Consider the following 20,644-nt stretch of genomic DNA (forward strand, 5'->3'; position numbering starts at 1 on the left):
GTTTGCATGCATTTTTTGCCATCAATGGGGTATTCACCCTGATCCTGAACTCTGTATCAGTGAAGTTGTGCTGCCTGTAGTCCCTGAGACAAAGTTCTTAGGGCTTATCTTTGACTATAAGCTGACCTTTATACCACACATGAAGCAGCTACGGGTCAAATGTACAAGAGCACTGAACATCCTTCGTGTCCTCTCTTCTACCACTTGGGGAGTGGATCAATGTTCTGTGCTAAAGATATATCATGCTTTTATTCAGTCAACACAACTATGGATCACTGGTCTGTGGCTCTGCCAGGACCTCGGCCTCAAAGATGCTGGACCCCATTTATCATCAAGGACTTCGGCCCTGCACTGGCACTTTCCACACTTCCCCAGTTCAGAGATTATACATAGTCTCATGAGTCTTCTTTGCTTCTCTGCCATTTGCAACTGTCTTTTCTGTATGCTTTAAAACTTCATTCCTTATCAAATCACCCTACCTGGTGTTGTTTTCCTTCCTCGGTGGGCCATACTTGTTTAGAACAGACAATCTGCTAATGCTCCTTTTTGCCTTTATATACAGGCACAGTTGGATGAATTGGGTCTGTCCCTAAATGTGACCTATCTTTAAGTCATCTGACAAAATCAGACACTTGCATTTGGAAATACTGTTTGCCATTTGCTGATCACCTTTCGAACCATCCTTCCATTCCTATTTATACAGATGGTTCAAAATCAGGTGATTTTGTAAGCTCTGCCATGGTTTGTTGTGATTTGGAGGTTGTGCACAGAATCCTTTCTACAGCTTCTGTGTTCACTACTGAACTGTATGCCATTTTTTTTTCCTTGGATCACATTGAAGCTAAGCAGTACTCAAACTGCACGATTTGTACTGACTCTCTTAGTTCTGTACTGGCCCTGGATTCACTTCATGTTAGTTCACACCCTATTCTTTCCAATATTCAAAACCGACTAGCCCATTTCTCTTTAACATCTACTTCTATCCAGTTCTTCTGGATATCAGGCCACGTTAGCATTTGTGGGAATGAGCTCGCCGTCACCACAGCTAAATTTGTCTGCTCTGGCACTGTCACTGTTGTGCTTGTTTCATATGTGGACTATGGTCCTGTATTCAAGTTGAGGCTCCGTGCCAGTTGGCAGTCAACTTGGAGTGAGCAACGCAAAAACAAGCTTTTCCAAATAAAACCCTATGTTGGACTTTAGCCATCTTGCTTCCATAAGGATTGGAAAGAGAAAGTTGTTCTAACTAGACTTTGCATTGGTCATAGTTTTTTAACTCATCGATTTCTTTTATCTGGAACTGATACACCAATATGTAGTCAGGTGCAAATGACTGAATTTAGTCTGGCATTAGACAACGTTTTTGAATCTTAGCACTTAGCTCATTACTCCATGGCATGATACCATTCCCATGTGTAATCTTTCTCTGAGTCACCTGAAGAAGGCAAATTCTCCAGACTAGAAGTACTACCTTCTCTTTGCCAAATATCTTTCGAACTATCCCTCTTTAGCTATTTCTATGGGTACTTCGAAGTCAGATGCCTTTGTTGGTTCTGCCATAGTTTGTTATGGCTCAGTGGTTATGCACAGACTCATCTTTGCTGTTTCTGTGCTCACTGCCAAGTTGTGTACCCTCTCTCTTGCCCTGGATCATGTAACAACTGACCATTACTGTGAATGTACTGTTTACATTGTTTACTCTTTTTAGCTGTCTCTACAGACCTTGGAATGACTTCATGATTTTTCACCCTGTTCTTCTTGACAACTTGAACTGCTCAAGGTTTTATCTGCTTTTTCTGGATACTGGGCCACATTGGCATTTGGGGAAACAAACTTGCTTGCACTACAGCTAAGTTTGTCTGTTCTGACACCATTATAGTTAGGTCTGTTTCGTATATGGCTTATGGTCCTGTGATCAAAGCTCGGCTTCATGCCAATTAACAGTCGGCTTGGAATGAAGAACATTCCAGCAAGCTTTTCCAGATTGAACATGGTAATGCTCTTTAGCCATCTAGTTTTCACAGGGATTGTAAAGAGAAAACTGTCTTGATAAGGCTCTGTGTTGGTCACAGCTTTTTAACACATATCTGGCATTAATGCACCATTGTGTGGTCTTTATGACACTCGTACCACTATAGCCCACATCTTACTGTCATGCTGTTGTTATGACCAGGATTGGCAGTGCCATTTTAGACATGTTTACACTCTGAATTTACCATTGACTTTGGATGGAGACACTCTCCATCTTGACTGTTTTACAGTCTTTTTTTTTTTATGGGACCATTGGTCTTTTCAATTCAATTTAGATTTTACTTCTTTGAGATTTGAACAGCACCAAAAAAATAAAAGAATCCCCTGCTTTAGTATGTACCATTTTTTACCTAGTTTACTTATTTGTTGCTGTTTTTATTGTTTTTTTTTATCATTTTAATGTTTTTCAGGGAATTGTTTTGCTTCTAGAAGAGAAATGGAACAGTTCCTGTTGTTTTACAAAAATTGGTTCACTCTTTTAACAACTGTTTGGTCCAGATAGTCTCAATGCTTTGCACCATTAAATGTCAATAAACCAAGGATTTTATTGACTGATATGATATGGAGCTTTCAAGTACTGATGGTGCAATGAGTCTGTAAATGTGGTCTGGTTGCATTTTCAAAGGTTATTTTATAAGTGTGTAAAATGATATAGTATTAAGAGTACTTTTTTCATACAAAAAGTTATCTGTAATTAAAAGCCTCAAACTTGTTTAAAAAAAAAAAAGTGGAGAGTAGGGAAACTTCCAGTTCTGCTCTATGGAAAGAAACTTTCTATCTGCGAAAACTCAAATGCAAAATACTGATATTTTTTTTTATTAAGAGATTTATGAATTGATAAAACCTGACGGTTGTTAAGCTCTCATTTTATTGCTGTAACTTTGAGAAAACTGTGCATTACTTTTATATCTAAGTTTATTTGATTTTTTTTTATACTAGTATATTCAAATATGTGCTCTTTTGCTTCTGTCAACAAAATCGTTGATTATGTAACTTAACTCTAAAATTATTTTTATAATTTTAAAATTATAAAAAATTGTCGACTAGGTCATAGAAGCAGTTTTTGGTACTTGATAGAGAAATAAATATTCTTTTAAATAAAAGTTAAGTTGTAATATCTTCTGTACAGCTATAATGGTCTGTTATTTATATAATAATTTAACTTTTCACATTATGACAGAATGATTGCCAAACTCCAGAACAGCCATCCAGTTTAGATGGTTCTGAGCACACTGAATCAGATACTAGCTCAGTGTCAGGCTTGCCTGATCCCCTTCAGCTGCCAGAAGGGACACACTGGGATGTATTTGTTGGTTGTGTCAACAGTTCAATTGATTTGGCAGTGAGGCTTTTGGATTATGCTGTAAGTATCTATCTTTATTTCTGCAGTTATTTCATGGTTGTAAAGATGGTGAGCAATTTTATTTTGAAATAGATCAACAGTATTTTTTTTAAGTCGAAAGAAACTTGAAATTTGAAAACTAGTTTGATCTAATTCTTTTAATATTTCAGGAAGCATTTGATAAACTAGCTACTGACATGGAACTTTACTATTTTGACAATAATCATCCAGTTAGGGAAGTTGTTGAAGGGGGTTTGTATGCTGTAAAAAGTGATGAATCATGCCACAGAGTCCAGGTTCTGTCCACTGATGAGTTAGAGGTAAATATATTTATATATTTGCAACAATAAATTATGAATACAAACTACTAACTATTTTTCTCAATCAGACCTCACTCAGAACTGAGAAGTTGATACTGTGAAAGTACTTCTGTTAAGTAAAATATTGTGATTGAAAGCCATATGTGTAAAGAAAACAAATAATGGATTCAGAACCATTCTTAAGAAAAAGGGGGAGTTGTTGCTAATATTACTTTAATTGCATTGTAAATATTTATTTTTGGACCTCTGTCTTCATTTCATAAAAGTTTCTTAGCTCTGTCACCATAGTTTTTTACAAACAAATCACATTACAACAGTATGGCTGTGTTAATCAGGCACAATTTGCCTGTTAGACATAAATGTCCTAACTAGTGGATCAATCAAAATGCATAATTGATGTAGTGCTCATTATTTCATTTTGTGATATTTTTTCTACATTTGAAAGTAACACTAAAATGTTGGAAATCCCCATTTACAAAACTAACAAGTTTTTAAAGCATAGGTTTATAAATCAAATTAATAAGTATGTTATTTAGTTGAACATGCTTTTTTTTAATATGTATTTTTTGAATTTGTAAAACCTGTTGAATATTAATTAGATGTGGCTGGAATTCTGCCAAAGGTTGGCTTGGCATCATCAAATAAAGAATTTATGTGTATAACTGCTTTTTCTAGTAAATTTGTCATTTTACTGGACATCCATATGAAAAATGTGACATAAGGACAGAGTTTTAATGTAACATGTAGAAGTTGCCCTATTATGAACTCCTAGTTCTTTGCAGTACTTTTTATGTAGTAGTTTTGAGTGAATATTTGTACTCTTTGTGAATAAAGTGATGACATCAGTATGTTTCCGAGATCATGGAAATAGATAATTTCATTTTGCAAAATCTTTAGTCTTGAAATTTTGATGTTATTTATTAAATGTATGCAAACCCTCTGTGGTCTAGTGATTATTGTTTCTAGCAGAGAAGCCCCGGTATTTGAGCTATTCTGTTGTGGAATACACTGCGTTTGCACCTGTGTATTGGATTATAACTTTGACAGTCAATCTTTCTGCTCAGTTAAGGTTAGGTCACATGCGCACAAGTTATGTGAAGGTTTTGCATTTGAACTTGAATAAGTTTTATGTACACTGTACATGTATGTTAAGACTAAATCTACTCATTTATAGTGCTGTTTATTTGTTCTCAGTTCAAATTCCCTTGCCAATTTAGATATTGCAGAAAAATAAATTTGCTTGCTCACCTTTTTATTTGGATGTTTTATTTCATGTACCATACTTTTAACACTTTTATAGCTAAGAGAAGGAGTATATTTTAAACTTCATTTTCTTAGTAGTTATTTTAAAACTGATGTGCAATATTCATCACTAAATACATCAAACAGCTAAAACTTTGTTTGCTGATTTCATCTTCACTAGCACTTAGCATTGCCTCTTACCTAGATACATAAGTTATATATAGAATTAGATTGTATTTAGGTTTTACTTTTGTATTTTATTTAATTATGTATTATTTATATATTAAAATTCATATTTGAAAGGCTTAATTGAACTTCACCTCAGTTCTCAAGGGTTAATTTACTTTTTGAGTGCAAAATCAATTTACCAAAGGTGTGGGAATCTCTGCCAAAAATATTGTAATAAACCATAAAAGACAGGAAAGTAAAATAAAGCATTAAAATAACTAAGTCTAAAGGTAAAGATCTCAAGTTGTGAAAATAACCAAAATATATTTGAATATTTATCCATAAAGAATTAAGAGATATGTATATACTTTTATTTTTTAATTTCAAACGTTTAATTGCAGTTTGTTTTTATTAGCTACAGCTAGTAATATGATAGATTAAATTAAAATATAAACATTTATCTTCAAACAAATTTGAAATTAATTTAAGAGGCTCTAAAAGTTATATAACTGAAAATTGTAAAGTGTAAGATTAAAAAAAAGTATTTAATACTTGACATGAAAATGACCTTGTACTTGAACTGTCCAGAGTCTGAGTTAGTTATTGAAGAAATACTAGAAAAATAATTGAAATTAAATAGTTTTCTGAAACTACATGCCTTCAAGAAAGTTCTTTTCAAGTTTCAAACAATTTCATCTGCTACTTTTATTTTGAAGTGAAATTTGATGAGAGTTATGCAACTCATTTACAGTAAACGTAAGTTGCACTGAAGGGTTAAGTAATTTTTTTTTTTGTTGTTGTTCATTTTTAGGTTGACTGTTACTTTGTAGATAATGGAGATATTGATAAGGTGATGATTGCAGATCTACAGGAATTGGAACCAAAATTTCTTTGTCTTCCATTCCAGGTAAAATTATACATTAAACAATATATCTCATTTTAGTGTGTTCCTGACTGACTTCTTTCATTTTGACTCTTATTTCACAATAGATACAATATGAGTAGTGGTATGCTACATAGGAAGTTAAGCAAATCTGATAAAAGTGGGCATTAAAGCTTCCAGTTCCATTCTATATTTGTGCAGTTTAAAAGAAGTTTAAATAGTAAATGAAGCATAAATTATTTGTTATTTTTACTTTGTTTTTAATTTGTCTCTTACAGATTTCATATCAGATGTATAAAAATTGCATTGCAGATATACTTTGTCTTCCAAAAGCCACTGTTCGTGAGGCTTTTTAACTTTCGAAACTGTAGCTTTGCAAGTTGATTCCACATTCACATACACACAACATATTACCATTAATAATCCACACTGTCAGTTTATTGTCATGATGGATACTCTCTGTAATAATAACACCAAAATGTTTTGTGGGCATGTCTCTATCTGACAGAATCCAATCACAGGTGCCAATCTAGTCAGTTGTCATAAAAAACTGAATAAGGGTACAAATCTGAGTGCTTACACCCACAATATTTCAGCTTCTACTGCCTTTCATTGACTGTAGCTGCTTGTGAGAAGACAGTTACCCTTAAGTTTCCAAAGGTAGAAATGAAACCACTCTAATATTTCCACTAGTTATACTTCCAACCTCCACCCTTACAAAAAAAATATTAAATAGAGCTATAAAATATTAAATAAAGATTAATAGAACTATACACCCTACCTTAAAATTCTTTATATAGTTCTTGCTCCCAACCAACCTCCCTTTTTCTTGAAGATTTATTCAAGTCTAACATGGGAATGCAGAGACAAACCTCATCTGCTTGAAGTTAATATTTTTGTCTGGTTAATAATCTGTAGTAACTGTAATTTTTTGTGAATAAGGTTTTGTTATTAAAAAAGAAAGATAACTGCTATAAAGATAGATAATTATAAGAAATACCTTTTTTTTTTAATGAACACAAAAATATTTTAGAAAGTAAACTGTCAATTAAGAAAAATATCTTATAAACATAATTAATAAAATAAAATAGTTATTTTGATTTATAAGGAGGTAATAATTTTTGCAAGTAATTTTATTCAGTATAACTAGAACATAGACTAACTTCAAGTAGCTGGGCTTGTCTCAATGTTTGCATGTTATATGTGAATAAATCTTTACAAAAAGGGGAGGAGGTTAGGATTAAGAACCGTACAAGAAATATTAAGACAAGGTATATATAATATTTATGTAGGGGTGGAGATTGGCAGTTTAGTTTAGTTTAGTTTAGTAAAAATATTAGGGTGGCTTTACTTCTACTTTCAGAAATCTAAGAGTAACTGCCTTCCCACACATGGCTATAGACAATGAAAGCCAGTAGAAGCTGAAACATTGTATGTGTGTTTGTAAGCACATAGCTTCTTACCCATATTTGATTTGTATGACCTATCTCAACAGCTGAATAAATTGGCATCGGCCTTTGGATTTTGTGTGACAGACGTAATATCCTCAACATAATTAGGTACTATTACCACAGATATTATCTGTCATAACAATAAGTTGACAACCTGGAACAATAATGGTAATACAACAGTTTATTTATTTTTTTTTTAATATAGTGCTGATTTAATTGCCTATTAACAATTAATGTAATTAATAGTTAGTTAACTATTCGTATATATGTATGTGTATATTAGTATTGAATGAAAGGTCTCTTGGGCAATAACTTGAGTGTGGACTACAGTATATATCTTTCATTTTATGTTTATATACATACATCTGTGTGTATAACAGACAAACTGGGGAAGGATATAAAATATTTTAAACTCCTAGACCATGTATCACTTGTTGTTTTTTTTTGCATTAGCTACTAATGTTTCGCCAGATAGTTCAATGTGACATAATTTTGGAAGTAATAAAATATTGACCCAGTTTTTCAAGGTAACTCCTCAAAAATCAACATTAAAAATCTATTTTAAAGTTTTGACTCTAGGCTTATTCTTTGTTATTTAATAAATTATAGTTTAATTATGTAATTGTTTTTAAATCAAGTGTATTGATACAGAAACTAGGCAAGATAGAAGTATTCAACTTTCTCAGTATATGCTTGGTCAGTTTGACAGAACAAGTAGCATCTTTCAAGTCTATAGATTTGATGCTACTAACTTTTAAGATAACATGTATGTGTTTATGAAATTTGATAGTCTTTCAGTAAATGTTACAGGTCTTTCATATGCAAAAAATCATATTTTTCTGTGAAGTGTTTTTAATAAACTAAAGAAAATATTTGTCCTTCAGTATATTGAGTATTTGTTTTAAACTGTTCTCTGTGCAAAGTGATTTTCAAATTACTGATATTGAGAAACTAGAATATAAAATAAAAACCTAGTATCTTTTTATTTTGTTGAGATGTGGCTTGTGCACTGAATGAAATAAACAGTCCCTTATATATTCATAGTACAGTATATGATGTTAATAACCAATCAACAGCTTAGAATGTTCCCAGAATGGTTTTCTCAGTCATTTTGATCTTTGAAGAGACTACCCTGTTCTTTTGATCCAAGAATTTAATGAGTTATGGTGTGTCTATATTTTCATTTTTTGTTGTTTTTTATCGAAATACTTTTAAGTTACTAAGTCTAATAACTTGTTGTGGAATTCTGTGGTATCAGTATAGTTATTTATGATTTTCTGGTAATTCAACTGTATGTATAAAACCTAAAAAAAAAAATTTGATGTTCTCCACGTGTAAAATTTTATAAGGCTTAGCTAGGCAAATGTTGTAGCAATAAGAGTTCGTTTTTGGCCTTACTTCTTGATTTATTTTTCTGTAGTTTAAAGAAAATAAGTTTAATAATTTCTAAATAACCATTTGTGTGTGTGTGTACATGTGTGTATTATATAATAATTGAAATGTGACTGTATATTACAAAATACTAATCCACTAAAACAGCCAAGACAGGGAATACTGTGAGTCAGTTTTATTTTAATGGATATATAACATTAGTACAGGTTCACCATGTCAGTGCAAGTTAACTAATGTCATCTAGGCATGACTGGAAAGTCAGTATAATAAACTATATATATATGTAAATATATGTATATAACATTATTATACTTAAGCTACTTAGGCTAAACTTTTGTATTTTCATGTTATGTAGTCATTCTAACGTGAAAAAATTATATTTATATTTCCTAATTTTTTTATGATGGTTGCAAGGGTGGTCAATTGTCCCCCACATAGTTGGAGTAGAGAAAATAACATAAAATATAAAGTTTTACTGAAAACAAACATTTAAAATGTATTTAAATGTTCTGGAGAATATGTGAATAACATTTGAGATTTTTGGGAAGAATAGTTTTTTAATTGTAACATGAAATCACTTTACATTCAGACTAGTAACAGAAAAGGCTTTATTTTCAAATAAATCTTTAAAAATATTTCATTAAAAATGTTTTTTGTGTATACAAAATACATGTAATTTTTACTGAATGTGTACCAAATTTTGTGATGATACGCATGCTATATGAAAGGGTATAATGCATATGCTTAGTATACAAATATCTGGATGAATTTGTGTATATTGTATAACAGTATAACAGAATAACAGGGAAATGGTTAAATTTGCAATAGTATACATCTATTTATTCTTAAATTTGGTTCTATTTCCTTTGATTACAATTTGAAGCATGTTGAACTGCTATTCGTGCCATTATGAGGTGTAAATCGCTTGAGGAATGTGCAGCTCATGTTACACTATTGAATTTTATTATCCACAAGCTGCTCGTGTGTATTCTTTAAGAAACATTTTTGTATTATTTATTTTACCTAACTTAACCTCAATTAACCTAAAGAGATTCCTATTTTTGTATTGTTACTATCTTAGTAATAAATAAAAATGAAAAATAAGAAATTAAAGTACTTGCCCATATCTTCATCTTTTTTGCTGTGGAACCTAAATGACACTTAACCCTGCCTTTAATACTAATGGTGGTAATGCACAAAATGTATTTATTTAAGTAAATAATACACTAAATATCATGGAATAACAGTATACAAAAAGCAAACGATTTTCTCTAACTATCAATTTTTTGGCTTTCTAACTGTGACAAGAAAAATTACAAATCCTTTCAAGCTGTTCATTACCTTTCCTGTGGAACAAAGCTTGTACTAGAAGAGAAATTGACAATTCTCTGTTCAAAACATAAATTAATATATTTCAGTTGATAGATGAAAACCTTGGCTTTCTGTTTGTTACAAATAGTATAAATTAAATGTGAGAGAACTATTAATAAATCTTGAAAGAGAAGAGGTGATGGGTGTAAAAAGAGGGGGTTCAATTTTCTGTTTGACGGCTCTGTAACCAAACAAAATTGACAGCTATAGAAATTATTTTTTCCCAAGCAATGATAATTTTAAAGTGATTAATTTACAATTAAATTTCATACTTGCAAGAGGAATGGTGAATAAAATAGAGAAGATAGGATGGCAACAGAAAATGTGGCACACTGGGTGAATTTAGGACCATTTTAAATATTGCCTTAAGAATTAAGAACTTAAAACTTGTATGCTTTAAAATATGGATTATTAGCTACAATTTGAATATGTAGTTGGTATAACACAAACAAAAAGTTGCTTACATTCAAAATCTCATTAAACCACTAAAACTTTGTGACATGCTCAGTATATGATGCCTCGGCAGATGAGGTTAAGGGAGCAGAATGTTCATAAAAATATCAAGTTTATATGTCTCTTAATATTATTGTATTGTATAATTCTGTTTTGTTGATTTTGTGCTCAAAAGGTAACTGTACATATTTGCTTATTATATTTACTTTTAACCAGTTCATTCATAGCAATTAACCAACATTAGGTCTATTTCAGTTTTTGTCAGAGAAAATCTATAAAAATAAATATTGTTTGAATGTGTACAGATATAAAAAGTTCATAATTGGTACAAAATTCTGAAAATTTAATGTAATATGCAGTGTCATTGTAAACTAATATTCCAGTTAAGTATGCTTTAACACTGAAAGTGTAAGATTTAGTAATGTGCAGTTGCACAAACATGAAAATGATAAGAGTAAATTAGGTTGCAGAAATTTCTTAAATCAATTGTAGTAACTACTAAATTATGCTTTAGGAAGTGTTACAATTACACAACTAACATTTGAGGTCATAACTGAACATTCACTAAGTGCACTAGTAACTCTATAATGCATTTCATACATCTAAATATTACTAATACGAACCTTACATTCATTGGTATGCAAGTAATCACTCTTATGAAAGCATTCTTCAGGTCAGGATATTTAATTAAACATGCAACTTTAGATAATTCCGTAGCCAGAATTTTGTTGCTGTCAAGTTCAGAAAACGTTGTGACTATGTACTTGGAAATTATAACTCTTGTCTTTACCAAAGTATGTCTATCACAATTTTCTTGTTTTGTGGTCAGTATGTGGTGGATTTCCATGTTGCAGTACTTATATGCAATATGGAACACTCTTCATTGCTTAAATTGGGGTATCACCATGTAGGCAAGTAGATTGTTTAACTGCTAACTTTAATTTTTCAGGCTATGTTAGATCTGCCAAAATGTATAGACCAAAGAGAAAGCCCACTGTGAAATTAAACCTTTAAATGATAAAACTCTTTTCATATGTATGTCACGAGATTTTACTGATTTGTTTTCAAAAATTTAAGTGCTTTATTATAATATACAATGTACACTAGGCATAAAATGTAGCTAATTATTCAAACTTTAGCATTACCTAAGTTTTATGTTTTTAGTTTTATAAGAAATTGTTTAAAAAAATCCTCACTTTCTCCTAGTATGAGAATTGTAACATTTTCTCTAATTTAATGTAAATTACTCATTAGTGTTGTCACTGCTCAGGTCTTCATTCTTCAATGAAAATCACCTTGCAGTCAATTTATTAAGAGTTTGAGTAAAAGTAGCTCTAATAGATGATAAAAAAAAAAAAAAACTGTGACATTCTTTGTGTACAAGATAGTTATAATCTCTAATAAATCTTACCAATATTTGAGAGGATACATTAAGGAATATAATAGTTACTGTATGTATTGCTCTACATGTGAAATTTTTGATACAACTCTTTGCAAAGTACTTGAGCCTATTGTGAGAAGTATAATTAAATAAATTTAGTGCAGTACTACCATTAGTGTAAAAGAGTAAAGTGATGTAGATAGTTAACAACAGAATAAAAGACCCAGATAAGTACTTTATTTCATGCATATTCGTATTCATTATAATAAAAGTAACTGAAATATAAAAAAATTATAAACTTTTTAAGTTATAAAAGGTAAAAAAAAATAATTGTTCATGAGGTGTGCTAATGAGTAAGTTGCAAGAAGACCATTATAAACTTTTTAGGTTATAATAGGTAAAATAAAGAAATAATAAAAATTCTTCATAAGGTATTCTCTCATAATTTGATAGAGTAATTTACAACTTGTGTGTTAGGATTTTTATGAGTACTTCAAAAAGCAATAAAATTTAAGTAGACAAATGAGTACTGTTGAGTTTTTTCACAATTTGAAGTCAGTCTAGAAAAAAGGGGTAATTTAATTTATTTTTTATGGTACTTCTGAGGTCGGTCAGATTTATGAACCTTATATAGAATTAGGGTAGAGAAAATATCAGATCAAATATAAAATTTTACAGAAAAAGTTTAAAATTTATTCAGGAAGTTTAAGTGATTATGTAAATGAACTTAGACAAATTTTAAATGAAGGAAAGCATTTTTAATCTTAACATTAAATTAATTTGCACTTAGAGCAATCACTGCTTTACTCCACATGTTCATGAGGAAATGTTTAGTGAAAATGCCAGAAATTTGCTCTGGTAATTTTCATAGGCCACCAACTCGAAGTGTATATGAGAATCAAAGACAGAATCAGAAGTCAAAAAATAAAATAAACATTTAATATGTAAGAAAATTACAGTTTCAAAGATTATGATTCTTAAACACTAGTTTTATTACTTCTTTTCTTAAACAGTTCTGTAATCAGCCTTGTTAATTTGGCTGAATCATTTAATTTTCTATAACATTCTTTATTAAATTCTACAAATTTAAATCACAAATAATTTTTGTTGTGAGATTTATAATGGATTATTTGATGTGCACCTAAAAAGATATGTTGCATCATAAATCAGGATTACTGCAAAAGCACAGCAGACTTGTTAAACATTTCAGAAATGGTTGAACGAGGGGTTGGGAGTTTTATAGTGGAAAACTCGGATAATCTTTTTCCAAATTTACAGATCAATCTTTGTATAGATGCATAGACCTTAGTGCATATTGTCCAACCTACCATGCTTCTGGTTGGGTATTTTTATGTTACAGCAATTTGTGTAATAAAGATTTATTACCTCACCATCTTTAATGTTATGTGCTGTAATACTCATTAAAGTAGAATATTCACTTTCTAATCACTGTGCATTGTATAAAATAAACAGGTAAACCATTTGTATTATCAGCATGTGAAAAGTACACTTCTAGTCTGTGATTATAATTGTGGCAGTATTTCAGTATTCCCATGGAGAAAGTGTACAGAGATATTTATTACATTATAAAAGTTATAGTTAACACCAATTCTAGGCATTACTAGTTTGTATTCAGCCATCTTTCTTGAAACATTTGGGTATTACCAAAGACAGTTTCAAATGTTTTCTAGTATCTTTGTTAGATTGAAATGTTGAGGTCTTGTGATCTTTAATTAGTAGAGCAGTACAGTTTACAATATACAGTGTTTGTGTATACAATTATCATCATTAACTATTTAGTTCATTAAAAACAAAACAAAAACACTAAAGTAATATGAAATGTTTTGATGTGTATAATATTTAAGTTCCTAAATCATAGAAGTATTAAGTAAGCTAAACTAATTTAAGAATTTTTTTTTACAAAATTCACTAACAATCAAGGTAGATGGATATATTGTGTGTTAACACTTGCCGGTTTTACTGTTCTGTTATTAGGCTGTACATTGCCAACTTGCAGGATTAGAGGATTATGCTGAAGAGAGCAATACAGTTTATCATGTTATAGACCTTATTATGGGAAAAACTATGGTTGCTGAAGTGGTAACAAGGTATGTACATTACTTTTATGAAATCATAGTAACAAAAATGGTAATATTTTTTTAATATGTTGTTTTCATGAAATTTTTTCCAGTTGTATTTCTTTGTTGAAATATAGGTTTTGGATGCAAACAAACTTCCAAAACAATCACTCAACTGTATATCAAAAAAGTTTTTATTCTCTTGAAAAACTGGTAATCTGCCTGAGAGACTTGCATGTCACCAGGCTTGTGGAAATTCCAGCCTAAAATTCATGTCAAATTCCACTATTTCATAATGACTTACCATGCAGTGGAACCCTCTAACACACCTCTAGGCACAAATGCACTCCCTTTTCCTTTCTTCTACCCTTTATTGCTGTATCAGGCATTCACTATGCAATTCAGTTTTTTCCTGCTGTTTTATGCCTTTTTTCTTCCAACCTTGCTAGTTTCATTAGCATACATTGGTAGTAAAGTTATTTATTTAAATTTGGAACATAACTCAGTAAAACCTTGTGACATGTAGAAAATGGGCCCATAGCCATATGGTTAATATGTTCAGATGGAAGTTTATTTTTACATCTTGTTTATTACTTCTTCACAAGAACTTGTTAAATAATGCTTAGTCTTATTTGAATATACCTTACCACATATCCATAACTATTCATGTTTGGTTCTACTATCTATTTCATTAAAATAAATACTTAAAAGATAATATTTATTCCTTGCCATATACACATCCATGTTAATTTTTCATTCTACTTTTTACTCCTTAATGTGTGTACGTAGAACATAATACATGGTATGTATAAGTGCTATCTTGTTTTGGCAGTGCACCTTTGTAAGGAGTTTCATGGAATATCTCAATAAAGCCCTTCAAACATCATTTAATGTGTGGAATAAATTATAATTAATGAATTTGAAAAGTAAAAAATAAACTATAATTGGAAAGCTAGACATGAAACTATAGACTTGTTTTTGGACTCTTGCTAAATGAGGTCATCTAGATAACTTTTGGCCAGTGGTCTTTCCAACATCTTGGTATGGAATTCTAGGTTTCTTGTGTGGATCTGAGTGATTGTATATAAAACTAACAGTTCTTCAATTGAAAAAATATTTCTGATAGTTATCTCCATGCATGTTTCTACCTTTCTTCCCCACTTTCCCATTGCATCTTTATTTGTAGCTTTATCAAAGAATTGAATAGTTTGAGCTTTAATATATAGGATGTATTGATGTAAGGAGGTATGTTTGCAGTATTTATTGCTGAAGATTTTTACTGCAGGATAAGTCATCGTGCCTTAGTGCAATTTCATGTGATTCACATGGATTTTAGGTGGGAGTTTTCACAAGACAGATGGCTTGCAAGTCTTTCCAGCAGATTTGAACAATTTTAAATGAAAAATAGCTTTCTGTATATGGAAATATCCATCAGAAATATTTCAGTTTAAGGAAATGTGAACATTGTTGGTGTTTTAATTTTATTAAAGCATCATTGTTGATATCCTAATAACTAAATTTTTGTGCAACAAGGAATTTATTGGAAATGGAATATATATATAAAATGAAAAAATGTAATCAGACTATATGGATTCTATGTAGCAAGGATACGTGGGTGTCACAAAGGCTCTTTTTTTGAAATTCTGTCTCCATCAGGATATACCAATAACAATTATTGAGGTTGATCATTGAAAAGAATTAGGCCCGATGTAGTTTTGCCATGATAACCTCTGAGTTACCCACAAGATTCAACATCCAGAAATCTATGTAGCAGTATGTGAGTCATTCCTCTTCACAATTACAACTGGTAAACAAGAGGCTGAATTCATAGATACAATGATTCCAGCTTCTAACACCTTGGCTGGATTCCTGGTTGAGGTCTTGATCTTGTGTTTCATAAGGTATATCTTGCCTGGACTATATGTGAAGACAACATTATACTGAAGAGTATATCTTATAGCTCTTTCTTCTGCTTGCCAGTCACTTCACTGATTTTGATATCTTTGTACACTTCACCTCCACCCAATGTTGTTATTTTTGTTTCTTAAAGCCATCTTCAGGATCTGTGCCTACGACAGCCATATGTACAATGTCTGTCTGTGCCTCAATAGCTGCACCTGATAGAGTTCCTTTCTCAAAATTCTCTTTAGTAGGTTAGTGTGGTAGATCTTGGTTTCCCCATTTGCTTTCACGTTATACTCATTCTGTCAACCACTTCCTGTACTTCTGTAGGATGAGTTTGTTGTTATTTGTGAGTAGCAAAACCAAGACCTTCTATCTGACCTTGAAATGTCAATCCTTGGCCTTCTTGTCATAGAAGTGCTTTCGACTGTCTTTAATTGCATACAAACGTTCTCAAGCAAGTTTACACATCTTTTCCAGTTTTTTCCTGAGATCTAATGCATATTGATATGTGTTCCTCACTTTTGATTATCCTTCTCCTATCCATAGTTCTTTAAATACTGTATTGAACCTTATACTGTTCTTCCATACAAAAACTTCATGGGTGAAAATCCTATACTTACTTGTGAGACTTCTTGGTAAACAAATACTGTCTACAAGTACCTTTACAGTCTTGTCTCTTCTGGCTTATCTTCTTCAGTATGCTCTTTACGACCGCTTTCTCTCACAAAGTCCGTTACATCTGGAGTTTTATTTACAGTGTGGTAAAGAGCTACCTTGTGCTGATGAGACTACACACCTCTTGTATCGGTTCTGATGTAAACTAGGTCCCTCTGTCACTTAAGACTTCTTTTGGTAATTGTAATCTTCAAACCATGTCTAGGAGGGCTTCTACTACTTTCTTGATTTCCACCTTCAGAATTATTATGATTTTTGAGTAACATGTCACAGTCATCTACTGTCAGCATATACTAGTAGCCCTCATTACATACAGGTACTGATAGCTCAATCAAGTCCACAGCTATTATACAGAATGGTTCTTCTGTAAGAACCATTGTACTCAGTGGCAACTTGTGTATATTTTCTTGAGGTACTGTCCCTTTGCAAATATCACATGACCTGCAGAATCTGGCATTATTTCTGATGACCCTTAGCTAGTGGAAGTTGCTGGTGATTTTTACATACCACCTTCTTTGCTCCTAGATGTCTTCCCATGATCAACTCATAAGCCAACTTCATCACTTAAGTCCAGTATTGAGTTTAACATCCTCAGTAGATCTACCTTAAAAGATCTGGTACAGCATTCCCTTCCAGTCCTCTGTTCTGTAAATCCCTTTCCCCTTTGTCTTGTGTTCAACATTCTCCTGGGTACTGTCCCAAAGATTCTGCAATGAAAGATCAATCTTCTATGATTCCTTCAATTCCTATAGACCAACATTTGCAATATCACCTTTTGAGACTTGCAGAAGCCTGTTTTGTTTGCCTTTCTTTTGTTGAACTTTTGTGATAAATGAAGATGCCTCCTAGTCTCCTTTTTGTTTGGTTCTTCTGGTTTAGTCCTAATCACCAGTCATAGAGGGTTGCTGTCATTAGGATGTCCTGCCACAAAAAAAAATAAAGTATTTTTTCCTGCAGGGGAAATGCAGGGAATTTCACTGGCTGAATTAAATTTTAAAATTGGTTTTATCATCCAAATCAGTATATGTCTAATTTATGGTAACAAGGAAGGGATGTAGTATTTATCAGTTATCTATCTTTTTTTTAAACATAAAATGGCTCCTAGTTATTTTTGTGTCTTCAAGTAATGTTCTCAGTAAACATACACACATAGTCAAAACATAAATGAGCAACCATTGTCTCAGTACTCAATATTAAAAGTGTGTCCATTGATTATTAACAACAAAACCAAATGCAGTAAGATGTGGTAAACATTTTAACAAAAAGAATTGAAAGATTCTGTATAATAAACAAACATGATTTACTGGTATCAATTCATTTTAGCATGAACTAGATTACCTTTGCACTATCCCCACCCATTTTATTTTGTTGGTCTTTGTATTTTTAGTACATATCTTGCTTTTTATTTTATATTATGAGCTAATACTCTGTCTGCTGCTTTGTAAATTCATGCTCCCTTATTGTTTGACTAACTTTATGTTGGCATATTAATTGATTAGCTCAGTGTTTTTACACCTAATTTTGAGCATTCTAAATATGTTTTACAGCTTGCTGATGACCACACTTCTCAGGCGAATTAGGTTTTTTTTAACATGTTTGCTATTTTCATTGTAGGAAGTTGGAAAAGTGTATCTTAAACTTAATTGATGTAATACAATTAAATCAGTCAACTATTTTGTTAAGTTTAACTCTCTCAACACAGACTAGGTTGATTTGATCGACCACTTGACCTCTCTTTTTGCTCATTTAAAGTCTTTAACAACTAACTTAGTATACCATGTATATCTTCACAATATTTGACAGTCTTTCAGGAAATAAGTGTTTCCCATACAAAAAATATTTCTTCAATGAAGTATTCTTAATAAACTAAGAAAACAAATGTCTGAATGTCAAAATCTAATGGATACTCTGTTTTACTTGTTATATGAAGTGTTCATCTTTTTTTCTTACTGTGGGAAACTTTCTTGCTGTCCCATCAACCATTACACACAGATGCACCTTTCTTATCACATGGTCATATACTATTAATCTTTTCAGTTTTGGTGGCATCCTGCTTCTGGTCAGCCACCCCGTTGGTAAAGAGTAGCCCAAGAGTTGAGGTGGGTGATGACTAACTGCCTTCCCTCTCTTTTAAACTACTAAATTAGGGACAGCTAACTGATTATTCTGTTCTGTCCTTGGGCTTCCATATGCTGTTCTGCCAGCTTGATCATCTTGTTCACTTCATTTAGTGCTCTCTCCTTTAGGAACAGTGACATATAAGTTGAGCACGTAATCATGAACTATTCACATATTAGTACATCTGCCAGTCATTCAAAAATATTTTCATACATTGTCATGTCAGGCCATCTAGTGAAGTATTGCTACAGACATGCCACAAACTGAATTACAGTTTATTTAGCATCAGGTTTGATTTCTTTAAACTTCTGATGACAGCTTTTCCTTTGTAAGCTCGTAGCATTTTAGTAAAGCCACATTTAGCTTATCATAGTCCATGGCATCTTCCAAAATTATGCCTACATAAACTCGTATATTTTTTTACCTATGAGAAAGGGGACGAGATAGACTTCCCAACTGCCTTTGTCCCAATTCTGACTTTGGATCAATCTCTTACCTCTTCAGGAAAGCAGCCATATTATATTTTTTGTTCATCAGATTTGGTCAGCTGGCATTACTCCATTGTCGTTCTTGGGTACTCCATCTTTTTGGTTGGTGAGCTTGGTAATCTCAGTTTGTGCTCTTATTCTCTGTACTTCCAGTCTCTTTCTTTCTCAGTTAATGTATAATAAAGCAGTAAATACATTGAAAGTATTAATAAAACATTAATGTTCTTATGTTCATAATTTTCAGTCTTTCCATTTCTTCCTCTCCTCTGCTGATGCTGTATTCTCTCTAAATCTTGATGGTGTTTAACTCTCATAGATAGTCATCTCTGAGCCTAAGTTGCTTAATCCTGTGTATTCACTTTTCAAAATCAGTTGGCATAGTTATATAATGTGATTGTGGCATCTACAATATTTTCACAACCACTAAAACTGTGCATATATAGGCTTATTTATTTCTTGTTTAAATACACTTCTGTATTTACCCATGTAATGGTTGTTTCAGAACTGTCAGGGTTTTTACATAGGGGCTTGTTTCATTACAATAGATGTCTGATTTTTTGGTGATAAATTTCACAATAAACAAACAGCACACAGTCCACTTGTTTTAAAATAATATTGCATAAGGTCAAATGTTTATACAAATGTATGTTATAACAGTTGTATCCAAGAATTTTAAGTAATTCTCTTTTTTGTTCATAAAAGTCCACTCAGGTAGGTTTAGTTACATTTGAACAATTACGACAACATACATCTGTTTCTGTACTATCTTATTACAATACAATTTGTGATAATTTCACTTTAGGAATTTCCACTATGTGCTTTTTATGGCTAAACTCAGTCATGCAGTTTAGATCTAACTCTCTTAAACTACATTTCAGATGGGTATTTACAGCCTGACCAGGACTTAGAATATTCCACACAGTACAAGATATTGTGATGCAGTAATACTCAGAAATGCATTTCATTTTTCATCAAGTTTTTCCTTTCCCTTTCTTATCAGTTAAACAGAAATAAAGCATTCATTTAAGAAGACTTTGATAATTGACATTTTACATATAAATAGTGTTCAGGTATATTAAGAATTCTGAAAATACTAAAGTAAATTTCCCAGCAGTTTACTAACCTAGTTGAATCTAAATTGGAACACCATTAAGATTAAATGTTCTTTTATTATTGAAATTTGTAGTAAGTTCTTACCCAAACATGCACACGTAATTGATTAGAATACTTAGTGATGATGTGGTGAAATTCAAGTAAAATTTGTATTTGGAGTTAAGTTTTCAATTTGTCATCATTTTCACATGTTAGAGGTCTTCCTGCTAATGATTGTGTTTTTCTAAATTACT

At 31.7% G+C, this 20,644-nt stretch overlaps 1 protein-coding gene across 7 annotated transcripts in view; it reads left to right on the plus strand.

Annotated features, from left to right (window-relative positions):
* LOC143252873 (tudor domain-containing protein 7B-like) overlaps positions 1 to 20,644 on the plus strand; it is a 107,057-nt gene that overhangs the window by 57,626 nt on the left and 28,787 nt on the right. For all 7 annotated transcript variants that reach the window (XR_013029222.1, XM_076505671.1, XM_076505668.1 and 4 more), the window contains exons 11-14: positions 3,212 to 3,394; positions 3,544 to 3,693; positions 5,915 to 6,010; positions 14,030 to 14,142. Coding sequence is in view for 6 of the 7 variants with exons in the window: in XM_076505671.1 (XP_076361786.1) it covers positions 3,212 to 3,394; positions 3,544 to 3,693; positions 5,915 to 6,010; positions 14,030 to 14,142 (542 nt within the window). In the remaining variant the exon portion in view is untranslated. The remainder of the gene's footprint in view (positions 1 to 3,211; positions 3,395 to 3,543; positions 3,694 to 5,914; positions 6,011 to 14,029; positions 14,143 to 20,644) is intronic.

Source organism: Tachypleus tridentatus, chromosome 6, assembly GCF_004210375.1.
Source record: "Tachypleus tridentatus isolate NWPU-2018 chromosome 6, ASM421037v1, whole genome shotgun sequence".
Lineage (NCBI taxonomy): Eukaryota > Metazoa > Arthropoda > Merostomata > Xiphosura > Limulidae > Tachypleus > Tachypleus tridentatus.